The sequence below is a fragment of the Callionymus lyra genome, chromosome 1, assembly GCF_982586985.1.
Source record: "Callionymus lyra chromosome 1, fCalLyr1.hap1.1, whole genome shotgun sequence".
Lineage (NCBI taxonomy): Eukaryota > Metazoa > Chordata > Actinopteri > Syngnathiformes > Callionymidae > Callionymus > Callionymus lyra.
Window position 1 is genome coordinate 52570887 of NC_141818.1, and position 12858 is coordinate 52583744.

Genomic DNA, 12858 nt, shown 5'->3' on the forward strand with positions numbered 1-12858 from the left:
TCTCACTGACTCGTCGTCTTGAGGATCTGATCGATGGTTGTCGCGGTGTTAGATTAGCATCACGGTTGAGCTAGCATCTAAGAAGTGCGTGTGTGTATGTGTGTGTGTGTGTATGTGTGTGTTCGTGTGCATGTGTGTGTGTGTGTGCCTGTGCGTGTGTGTTTGTGCGTGTGTGTTTGTGCGTGTGTGTGTGTGTGTGCCTGTGCGTGTGTGTTTGTGCGTGTGCGTGTGTGTGTATGTGTGTGTTCGTGTGCGTGTGTGTGTGTGTGTTTGTGTGTGTGAATGTGCGTGTGTGTTTGTGCGTGTGTGTGTGTGTGTGTGTGTGTGCCTGTGCGTGTGTGTTTGTGCGTGTGTGTGTGTGTGTGTGTGTGAATGTGCGTGTGTGTTTGTGCGTGTGTGTGTGTGTGTGTGTGTGCCTGTGCGTGTGTGTTTGTGCGTGTGTGTTTGTGTGCGTGTGTGTTTGTGCGTGTGTGCCTGTGCGTGTGTGCGTGTGTGTTTGTGTGTGTGTGTGTGTGCCTGTGCGTGTGTGTGTGTGTATGTGTGTGTTCGTGTGCGTGTGTGTGTGCCTGTGCATGTGTGTTTGTGCGTGTGTGTGTGTGTGTGTGTGTGTGTGCGGTAACAAACCGGCACAAAGTGACCGTCCACCAACAGCGCTCGGCCTGAGAAAAACAAGCAATTACACACTTCCTGTGTGTGTGTGTGTTGTCGTGTTGTTGGTACAAGAACATCTTTTTCAGACTTGCTGACTCCTGCGTTCAGTATTTTTGTTACTCCTCAAGTCTAAAAATACTCTCGGTTTACGTGAACTTTGACCTGCGTAAGCGCGACTTTGACGTCCTTCTTTGAAATGCAAAGTTAAAAATCTACACACTTGCTCCTCCAGTTAAGTGATTCTGTTTGTGAGTCTCTCTTAAGAGCGTCTTCAAAAACACAAAAACACCTTGTGTTTGCACCTTCACACTCGTGAAACTATTTCTGGCTTTGTCAATTTGACTCCTCCTGGGAGCGCCGCGAGCTAGCTTTGAGTTTAACGTGAAATAAACATACACTAAATATAAGGTTGTCGCCTCTGTGAATGTCAAACTACTTTGGATCTGTTGTCGTGTTTCTCTCCAACTTCTGTGACGTTTGCTTCCTGGTTTGCTAATACTTCCAAATTGCTAACATAGCGACATGCTAAATGTTGCTAAATGCTACGTTATTCCCGGTACAAACATCTGCTAAAGTAGCTAAATGACATAAACAATATGATAAAGATTTAAAATCTGAAGTAAATCATTTGAAAAAACTGTATCCTCTTGTCCTCAGTCATCCCAGATATATTGTGGAATTTCATTCTTCTTTAAACTGCGGAGGAACATTAAAAAAATGAAGATCTATAAAGTTCTGTTGAGTATCCATGTGTATCTATATATTTATATATCTATAAATAAAGTGCATTAATGTTTTCTTTCACTTAAGTAGCAAAACCAAGTTCAGCGCCGAGATGCTGCATACCTCCCACAAGAACCTATTTTTAACCTGAGATTTTAGTGGAAATATAAAATGAGAAATCCATAATTAAAAAAAATCTTCATCCCAAATCCTGTTTTCAGATTATATTTTTAAATAAATGTGATTAAAAACCTTCCTTTTTTCAAAGGAAAACAAACAAACAAATGTCTCAGGGATCATTTGAATCTGACAAAAGTAACAATAAATAAAAATGATATGATGGAACGTTAGACCTTTGAAAATATCCCTGTTTTTCCTCTCAGCCATTTTTTGGGACTTTGTTTTGAACCATCATTCTTTTGTACGACACAAAACCTGAAACTGAGAGCAAGTATAATCGACCAATGACGCGTGAGTGTTCTGGTCACATGATGAAGGACGTGATTCAAATCAAGTTGTGACGACTCAAAATCTTTTATAAACGATTGTTAAGACGTACAACAAAAAAAAAAAAAAGTATTTTATTATTTAATATGTGTGTTAATTACAGGATAAATAAAGTGTGGTTTCACAGGCAGTGTGTTCTTTTTCTTTATTGTGCGTCTGTGAACGTGAGGCTGATGTGTGTTGACAAAAAAACGCAAGTCTTTTCCAAGGAGATAATTTTCCATTTATTTTCTTCAGTATTTTAAACCCTGGTTGTAAATGAAATTATTATTCATTGGTACATTTTAATATAATTTTTATTTATTGATGCTTTCCTTTATTTCTCAGACCATTGAGTGAGTTTTTCTTTCGTCAAACTGACTGTTGTCGTGTGTGTGTGTGTGTGTGTGTGTGTGTGTGTGTGTGCGTGTGTGTGTGTGTGTGTGTGTGTGTGTGTGTGTGTGTGTGTGTGTGTGTGTGTGTGTGTGTGTGTGTGTGTGTGCGCAGACAAAAGTCAAACTCCACTTGTCATGACAAGAATTTAATTTTTTTAATTACATTTTGCATTAAATTAAACAGTTTCTTCTTTACAACATACATTAAGCTGTGAATCAGATGTTAAGGAAGTGGAGAGAGAGAGAGAGAGAGTTGAAAGAGAGAGAGAGAGAGAGAGAGTTGAAAGAGAGAGAGAGAGAGAGAGAGAGTTGAAAGAGAGAGAAAGAGAGAGAGAGAGAGAGAGTTGAAAGAGAGAGAGAGAGAGAGAGAGAGAGAGAGAGAGAGAGAGAGAGAGAGAAAGAGAGAGAGAGCGAGAGAGAAGGAGAGAGAGAGAGAAAAGGGCAAAAAACTCTGTGACGTCACAACATTTTACAAGTTACAAAGTTCAAAAAGGTTGTTTTTTTTCTTTTTGTTTTCGTGGAACAGCAGTGAATGACGCGAGTGAACGACATAAAGGCACAAACCAAAGAACTCTCCGTCCAGGTTCTCCCGTCACGTTTCTTTGAGCTACTTCAGGCAGGAAGTGGCAGGTTTCGACCCTTGACCCCGACTACTTATCGCGTGGATGTGAGTGAATTGAACTGTGGCGGGAATTAAAACGCTTCAATTTAATCACCGTCGTTGAAAGGGTTTCTGGGTAAATCGGGGGACTTTCACAAACCAGGTGAGAACGACAGGTGAGGATCCGTCGGATTTAAAGACGCACTTGTTGTGTTTTAAAATGAGGAAAAATATGTATTAAAAAATGTCCTCCTTAGATAATTGATAAAAAAAAATAGCTACGTTTGTGTTGATTTAAACATCGCCCTCGTAACGTGGGCAGAGATTCAAGGGAACTTTGGTTCCAGTTTAGCACTTTATGGTCATTGCTCCTGCCAAGGAGATTTTTTTTTTTTAACTCTTTTAGTTTCTGCAGCAAAAAGTAGATTTTCAGGACATTTGAGGGATTGTTGAGTCACGGGTTTCCTTGTAAGTGTTTGGAATTTGACGGTGATTTGGAAATGTATCATTAAAAAAAACTTAAAATGTTGTTTAACTGCAAAAAAAGCAACAACAAATAACTTAATTGAATCAACTTTCATTTGACTAATGGAAAAATGTGTAAATGTTGCTTTAAAGGTGGTTTAGTTTCATCAACTGTTCTAGTGGTTAAAACCCTCGTAACGATATGTTTTCGCCGAAAAGGTTTGATTCCTCATCAGGCGACATCTTTTTTTTGCCATGGAACAACACAATTCTTGAATCATAGATGTTTGTTTATAACCTGCTGAATAAAAACCTCCTTGGCAGAGGTATGTACTGTCCAAGTGCTTTTTTTAAAAAATTTCTATTATTGAATTTCCTACGAAAATGATTTGTTTAAACTCTATTTCTGCCGAACAACAGCTGACACGACAGGAATCAAAATCTCCCTCCGAATGTTTATCGTTTCTCCCGAAAAACCCTGGACCTCGACCGCGATCAAACGGTCTCGGCAGCGTCAGAACAAACGCCTCAGACTAAATGTTGGTTTGTGAAAGCGTCCTCGCCCACCATTGTACGGCGTCGTCGACGGACGCGGATCAGGTGTCGACCGCGGCGAGTCATCGCAAGCAAACCACGGTGAGCGAGCGTCTCAAATGTCGTCGTTAGTTTGTGTCGCTAACGTAAACTGGATCGGGAGTGAGCGGCGAGGGACTCCTGAGGGACTCCTGAGGGACTCCTGAGGGACATTGAGTTAAACGGGTCTAGTCTACGTGGAGATTCTTGATTCTGGATTTCATTTTGATTGTTCGAATGATGTCATGTGACCTTTCGAAGATTTCGTCAATCACGACCTGGAAAACGTTGCGATGACGTCGTGCGTCGTGGTTTAAAAACAACATCAAAACGAGTCCCGAGGCCAACGAAAGCGCGAGCGACTCATCGCTCTGGTGGAGTCGCTCGCGGTGTAAGGCGGCACCGTGAGTAACAACTAATCCCTAAATGTGTTGTTCGAAGTGAGAGACGGTCCCGAAGCGTATGGCAACCATGTCGTCATCGAGGTGGACACTTTGGAAATGGACCGGGCTTTAGAAACGTTGATTGTTGAGTCACAATTGAAACAGAAAATCTAAGTTAGCAGCACAAGATAAAAGTATAACAAACATTAGTTATGATGAATTAAAATGAGTGTTTTTCAACTTTAAAAAATCTATATTAATTTAAAGTGAAGAAAATGTAAAAGTGAAAGATATTCTTGCTAGCTTAGTTAGTTGCTAACAACGCTAGCTGAAGTCCCGCTTAGAGAAATTGACCACCTTTGTAACATTTTGATCTTGGTATTGTTGAGAATCTAAATTAAGTAAATGCTAAATGGTCAAGAAATATCTCTCGGTAATAAAGCACTATTTATGCTTTTTCAGCACGGAAAACGCTTTATGCTAGCAACACACTGATGGCAGTAGGCTGTGACGCACCAAGCAAATCCCACTTGGCAGAAGTGTGTACTGCAAGTGCTTTTTTTTTTAATTTGTGGAGAAAATTCAAACTATGCTAACATAGTTAACAATGCTAGTTGCCGTCACTCTGACGAAAACTGACCGTAACATTTTGTATCTTTGTGAAGTTGAGAGTCTAGATTTAGTAAATAGTAAAAATGTCTCTAGCACTCATTCACTTTACACTAACAACACACTGATGGCAGTAGGCTGCGACGCAGCAAGCTAGCCCAACCTTTAGGAGCAATGAGTGTTAAAAACATCCTGAGATCGAATCAATGGAAAAAACAACTTTTAATGTTCATTAATTATCTTATTTTTTGCCCAATTAATGTCTAGTGGTGAAGACTCTCATATCTAAACACTATCACTGAAGAGATGCTGGTTCAATTCCTGGTCAGAAAACCTACCTTTTTTTTTTTTAAAGGAAATTATCCCCTTGGCAGAGGTATGTACTGTAAGTGCTTGTTTGTTTTTTTTGGCGGAGAAAATTTAAAAGTGAATGCGAAACTTGCTAGCTGGGCTTGTCGCTAACAATGCTAGCTTCTGAAAGTTACTGACCACCTCGTAACATTTTGTTGTTGTTGTTTCTTCGTACAGTTAAGAGTCTAGTTTTGTAAATCATTAAAATATCGAAGCAGTAGTTTTACGACCACAATTTTTACGTGTTTACCAAGTGCATCCGTTACGGGGGTTGGCATCAAAATGGAACGTACACAACGTGAACCACGGGTTCGTCCACCACGAACGACCCGACGCCGTGTACGATACGCTTCGGGGCCGACGCAAACCCAGGGGTCTCGCCTCATTATTGCAGTGCGACACGAACGCCGCACTCACTTCCTGTCGCACGTGTCAACGGTTCATCGGTCGGTTCACTCTAAACAGACGACGTTAGAAAGCAGGTAGAAAAAAACAAACGAAAAAAAACGCACAAAGTTTTTCCGTGACGACTCTAGCACAACATAAAAAGCCGCTTCAGCGCGTTAATGGCACGATCAGAAATGAAACAACAAACGTGTGTGTGTGTGTGTGTGTGTGTGTGTGTCGGTGTGTGTGTGTGTGTGGAGGTGAAGGAGAGACACAACAATCCTCCTTCTCTCCGGACAGTGGCGTGTTTTGTCAAGAGACCAGAAGTACAACGATAACACCTACATTCGTCAATTTTGCATCTTTATCAAACCAGGGAAACGTCATGATGTAAGAAAATAAAAAAGTACTACGAGGAGACAAAGTCAAAACAGCTAGTAAAGAAAAACCAAAACATTGTCACTATTTCAGGGAGTAAGGCACAAATTTACATGTGGAAAAAAAAAAGAAGCAGGCAATACAGATGTTTATTTATAGAGCTATCGCCTGCCCGTCTGTGCCACCGCGGCGGCGGCGGCTTCTTCGCCACTTTCAGCTTATGACCCACCGTCCGGACGACGCTTCACAACAAAACCACAGTGCTGATTGGTGGAGATGCTCGTCGGGAGGAGGATCAGGAAGTCTCTGATCCAAAGGGTTTCGAGGAATCGGATCCTTTGAGTCATCCGGGAAAAAAAAAAAAAAAAAAGTTCTACTGGCTCCAGTTTAATGACTTTAAATATTTTCTCTTTTTGATGAATTCATATTAAATCCTCCCTTTTTTTTTGTTTGTTTCTCACCCGGGACAAGCCTGGAAAGTCTTTTTGTCAAAAGCACTTCATAAAAATAAATACGACGAGCTATTAGTAATAACAGTCGTGTGTAGTTCAGTGACCAGTACAGCGGGAGGAGTCCAGGGGGCGCCCCCCACCCCAACACAGGCACGACTCGCCGGAACACTGAGAGGTTTTTCTTCTTCTTCACAGTCGTGCGACGATTATTTCCTCGACGCGACCTCAAGTCACGACGGAGGAGGACGAGCGGCGTCGAGTCGTCCGAGACGGAAACTCCTTTTTTTTTGATCGTATTTACATGTTTCTGGTTTTTTTTCTTTAATATAAAAATCAAGTCTTTTTGCTTTTAAAAAAAATGCAAGTTCCACTGTACTGGACTGTACGTCACAACCCAACGAAAAAGAACAAAAAAAGAAAAACACCGAGAGGAGCCGGGGACCGGTTCTATGAGCCGGACTCGCCGGACTTGACTTTCGTCGAGAGCGAGACGGCGGACGGTTTGGGGGGTACGTCGGGTTTGAGGTGTTTGGGGCCCGCCCTGGGCAGGGACCCGTAGGAGCTGATGGAGGACTGACGCGACAGGGAAATGCCCTGCGCCGTCATCTGTATGGAGTCTACTCTCTGGGGGGCCGGGGGCGGCGTCTCCACCCGGTTGAAGCTCTGATGTCGCGCCAGGTGGGAGGAGTTGGACGAGTTGGTGTTGTGCCGCTTCAGCGCCGACGCCGACGAGCCCGAGGCGGAGGACGCCGAGCCCTTTCGGAAGCCGTACACCGAGGAGTGGACCTCCAGGCGCTTCCCCATCTGGGGGACCGCCGGGGGCACGGTGAGGGAGGCCTCTCGCTGCGGGACCCGCGGGGGCATCATGCCGTCCGGGTCCATCACGCTCAGGTTCTGACCGGAGTGCTTCACCGTCTTGTACTCCAGCGTGGCCCCCTGGTCGTCCATGCCGTTCAGACCCAGGCCGCTGGGGTGGGCCTGCTCCACGTACTCGTGCTGGTACGCCTGCTGCAGGTGAGGCTGGAGCTGGTGCTGGTGCTGCGGCAGCGGCAGGACCACCACGCTCGGGATGTGACCCGGCGACGCCCTCAGGGGCAGATCGGAGATGACCGGGGACCCCATGGACGGCATGTCCTTGGTGCAGGCGTTGATGAGGTTCTGGTTCCGCTCCCATTCGCGGCTCCCTCGGCTGGGCTTACGCCGCGGCTGCATGGGGGTGGACTCGGGCGTGGGCAGGGCGGCCAGATCCAGGTGGTGCTGATCCGCTTTGATCAGCATCTTGGCGTTGGCCGTCAACCGCCCGTTGTGCATCAAAGGCGAGAGGATGGCCTCGGGGCGGCCGTCTTTGGCCTGGGTCTCGAACAGGCCGGTCAGTTTGGTCACGCTGTTCATGGACCCTCGGCGGGAGTGGAGGTGGTGGTTGTTGTCGCGCTCCTTGCGACCCGCCAGGTCCAGGTCTCGCCGCCGGTGGTCGCACACGCAGTAGACGATGATGCCGGAGAAGATGGCGCCCATGGCGAAGGCCAGGATGACGGCGATGGCCAGCAGGGTGACGGGGACCAGCTGGTCTCGACCTTTCTGGTAGCTCTCGTGGATCACGCCTGAGGACAGACAGACGGCGTTTAGACGGAGAACCTGAAGACGTGTGACGTGAAGAAGACGTTAAAGCACAAGAAGAAAGTGTCTCAGTCGGACTATTGAATGGTTGGTTTGGATTTTTAAACAATTTAATTGAATAAGTTATATATCGAAAAATTGAATTTCTTTTTCTTTTTTTTAATAATTCAATAAAAAAATTCAATTACAATTTTTTACACATAGAGTTTGATATTTCAATTCCAATAATTTAAAAATAACATTTCTAAATTCAACATGGTTAAATTTGTAGTCATTTAAATACAAAAACGTTGATATATTCACCAGACAAAACTAAACGAGTACCGAGCTACACCATCAGAACTTTCAGCCAATCATGAGTTGAGCAGGAGATCATGTGACGTTAGAGCGAGAGGATCAAGTGCTTGATTGGATTAGTCTGGTAAGATGTCACTAATATATCAACATTTTTGTTTTTCATTTATAAAATGGCTACAAATGAAACAAACATTGAATTTAGAAAATAATGTTTTTTTAATGTTTTCAAAATATCAAACTTAAAAAGGTTTTCAATATATTTTAAATCCAATTATTAAAAATGAACAACAAATTAAATTGTTCAAAATGTTAATTCATGAATTCAATTCAATAAAAACATAACAATTATTAAATTTAATTCAATACAAATTAATGAAATATTTAAAAAAAAATAAAATAAAAAGACAAAAATTATTAAATTCAATAAAAACACAACAATTATTAAATTATTTTCAATAAAAACACAACAATTAATAAATTAAATTCAATACAAACACAAAAGTATTAAATTATTTTCAATAAAAACACAACAATTATTAAATTATATTCAGTTAAAACACAACAATTATTAAATTAAATTCAATAAAAACACAACAATAATTAAATTCAATTCAATAAAAACACAACAATTATTAAATTCAATTCAATAAAAACACAACAATTATTAAATTCAATTCAATAAAAAGAGAACAATTATTAAATTATATTCAATACAAACACAACAATTATTAAATATTATATTATTCAATAAAAAGAGAACAATTATTAAATTATATTCAATACAAACACAACAATTATTAAATATTATATTATTCAATAAAAAGAGAACAATTATTTAATTATATTCAATAAAAAGAGAACAATTATTCAATAATATTCAGTAAAAACACAACAATTATTAAATTATATTCAATAAAAAGAGAACAATTATTAAATTATATTCAATACAAACACAACAATTATTAAATTATATTCAATACAAACACAACAATTATTAAATATTATATTATTCAATAAAAAGAGAACAATTATTAAATTATATTCCATAAAAGAATTTAATGCTTAAAAAAAGGGGAAACAATGTAATTAAAAAATGTTTGAAATCGTTCAATTCCTTCACTCAGGATGTAACTTCTACTGAAGATCAAACGAAGACAAACACCTTCATTTGTTTTCTCACGACGAGCATCATCTGTTATTTTCTAACATCCTTCAGTCTGAGCAGAAAATCCAATATTCCGCCGAAATTGTGTTTTGAAGACGAACACAGAGACGATTTGAGCAGAAGATAAAACCTGCAGGACATCAGATCCGCGGCAGATAAAAAGACTGAAAAGACCCACTTTTCTCATGCAAATGTCAGATTCTCCATAAAGCCGACGGGATTCGAACTCATGAATCCAACAAACCGCGAGGAAAAAGCTTCTGGTGCGATGAGAGGTTTTGATGAGCAGGAACACCAGCGACTTTCAGAATAAAAGCGTCTGAGAAAAGTTGCTGCACCTGTGATGACATCATCTCCAGGTGACACACACACACACACACACACACACACACACACACACCAAACACACACACACACACACACACTGACAACACAATCAACGCACAATCACTTCACACGGATGACGGAGCAGCAGCTGGACCGTGTGAAGAAGAATTCCTCTCTCATGTTTCATGTTTCACAATAAGAGTCGCTCTCACTGAGACCTTCAGTGGTGCCTTGCTCAGAGGTTTGGGCAGAGATTTATATTCTCAAAACCCACTTGAGTGAAGAAGGCTTCAGGTCATCTGCTGTTTTGATTTCTCTTTGTTTCCGTGGTCCACGCAATGTTGTAGAAAAGTTTCCAACAATAATTTTCCTTTTTTTGACCATAAAAAAACAACAAAAACATTTTTTTGATTCAGAGAAATGTATTTTTTTCTTTATATATTCAGATTTATTTTAAATGTTTTGTTAGATGATTGAATTGTTCTTTCTGTGCAGATTAACTGTCTTAGAAATAAAAATAAACAAGATAATAATAGATACACTGGTTAAAAGAATAAATAAAAAATCAACTTGCTGTCATCCGTCTCAACAACCATCTCAGTAACGGTGCTTTGCCGCCCAGCCTAGCGTAGCGTAGCATAGCATCTCCCCGTTCTTCTTCTCCGTCTTTGATTTCTCTACATCACGTCCGACTGATCCTTATATTTTAGTCTTTTCTGTTCCTTGACGTCACATCTTAAAAGAAATTCCCTTCATTGAAGAACTAGTTCATTTATAAACAATAACAATAATATTTTCAAAGTAAAACCCATGTTAATGTAATGTTGTGAATGCTAGCAATGACGGACGCTAACATTCAATGCTAGCAACAACATAACCGAGGACACATGTAAAAAAAATGTATGGGAGGAAATCAGAGTCAAAGATTATGTATTGATGGTTCTACTCTCAAGCCTCTTGATATTTTACTTATTTTTAATGGGAGTTTTTGGGACATTTTTCTTAAATGTTTGACTGAAAATAACATTTTTAAAGATTAAAGAAAAGGTTCAAGGCCACTGGATGGTGACCTGTCAATCAAACTCCACATGGATAGGAGGCGTGGTTACATGCAGCTCACTCACGGTGTTTTGAAGATTACCTATCGCACCTTGAATTAAAAAAATCAAGACATATTTGCATGAAATAAATAAAAAAGTTCCATTAACTTTTCTTGATGGAGGAATGGGTTGAATTATTGGGAAATTATTTAATAATTTTTTTTTGAGAACTTTGGGAAATTGTCCGTAGATATGAGTGTGTGTGAATGGTTGTCTGTCTTTGTGTGTCCTGAGACAGACTGGTGACCTGTCCAGGGTGTCCCCTGCCTCTCGCCCTATGATACTGGGATAGACTCCAGTCTCCCCGTGACCCCCATAAGGGATAAAGTAGAAAATAAATAAATAATACTTATTATGTATTTGTTAACCTCTAAAAACAGTATTGCAACTATTTTTTGACCATTTTTTTTAAGTTAAACAAAACAAAAAAGTGAATCATTTTTCTATCCAAGAACTTTTCTTTGTCTCAGTTGTTTCTTCAGAGTCTTCTGTGACTCTGAGACGACACAGACTCAGACTAAGTGAAAATCTGTTCCTCGTTCAACACGAATCCAAACGTCCGAACTAATCCTCGCCGCCGCCGTACATCAACGACACGTGACGTCCTTTAAAACTCGTCTCTTCGCCCAGAAAACAAAAGTTTCTCCTCGGCTTGAGGTTCTGACGAAGTGCAGCTCGACGCGTTGAGAAGTTTTATGGAGTCGTCGTGAGAAAGATCTACTGACGCTCGACATCCTGTGAGTCCAAACATCTGCAGCTTATCTCGACCACAAACATCTGACGGGAAAAAGATACTGTTCTCTGCGATATCTTCTTCTCTGTCGCTCTGATCTTTTGGCGGCTGCTCGCCTGCACAACACGCTGCGCTGACGACCTTTGCCCCCTATCAGGCTGTGACGGCGACGCAGGGAATAAAAGGAGGGAACGACACGAAAACAAGTGTTTCTTTCTGATTCTTAAACCGATTCTTTTCAGGTGTCAAAGCTAGGATTGTTTACCAGAACTTAAAGGAGTCCAAAAATGTTTTTCTGTCAGTTTTATTTTGGAGCTTAATTATTCCCTTTATCTGATTTATAATTACTGTTAGTTTATTATTGTATTATATTTACGTAAAAAATGTTTTTTAAAGTCCTATAAAGATGATTTTCCGCTTGACTTGACTTTGCATTGTTTTGGGGGCAAAGTGTTCCATCATAACAGATTTTTTATTATCTTCTGTCAGTTTTTTGTGGGGGCAAAATTGTGCATTGTGCCAGAATTTGTATTCTTTTTAATCGCTTGTATTTTGGCGTAAGAATTGACCGAACTTTCTCATATTTTCTGTCAGTTTTATTAAGAGGCAACATTTTACATTTTACCAAACTTTGTAATATTTTCTTTCAGTTTTTTTTGGGGGTACAAAAAGTTCCAGACAGTTCTTTTTTATCCAGTTTTTGGGGTTAAATTCGACATTTTCCTTCATAGAGACTTTGTAATATATTCTATCCGTTTATTTGATTATTATTTTATGTCAGTTTTATTTTGGAGAACATTTTCCAATTGTAAAGACTTTCTGCCAGTTTCATTTTAGGGCTAAATTTTCAATTTTACCTGACAGTCAGTTTTAATTTAAATGGTTTTAGGCGCGTAGTCGGAAACTATCCGAGTCTATTTTTTTAGAAGCAAATTGAAAGAAAATGTAACCGAAATTAGGACCAAAATGCATCCGATCAGAACCGTTTCTGTCTGAACTGGTTCTGTTCCAGTACTGGTTGTTTAATATAGACTTTATAACAAAATAAAGCTTCAACGAGAGATCGACTTAAATAGAGTTTCATCTCTTCTTTGACTCGACGATCCCTACATTCAGTGAACAACAGTCGATCTTTCTTCTTCCTGGAGTCGCACGCCCACAGCGA

The 12858-nt window shown here is 40.3% G+C and overlaps 1 protein-coding gene across 2 annotated transcripts in view; it reads right to left on the reverse strand.

Moving 5' to 3' along the window:
* Positions 1–2286: 2286 nt before the first annotated feature.
* The window catches only part of sema6a (sema domain, transmembrane domain (TM), and cytoplasmic domain, (semaphorin) 6A), a 192981-nt gene continuing 182409 nt past the window's right edge, over positions 2287–12858 (reverse strand). For both annotated transcript variants that reach the window (XM_087812406.1, XM_087812398.1), the window contains one exon: positions 2287–8055. In XM_087812406.1, the coding sequence (XP_087668532.1) occupies positions 6902–8055 (1154 nt within the window). In that variant the 3' untranslated portion in view covers positions 2287–6901. The remainder of the gene's footprint in view (positions 8056–12858) is intronic.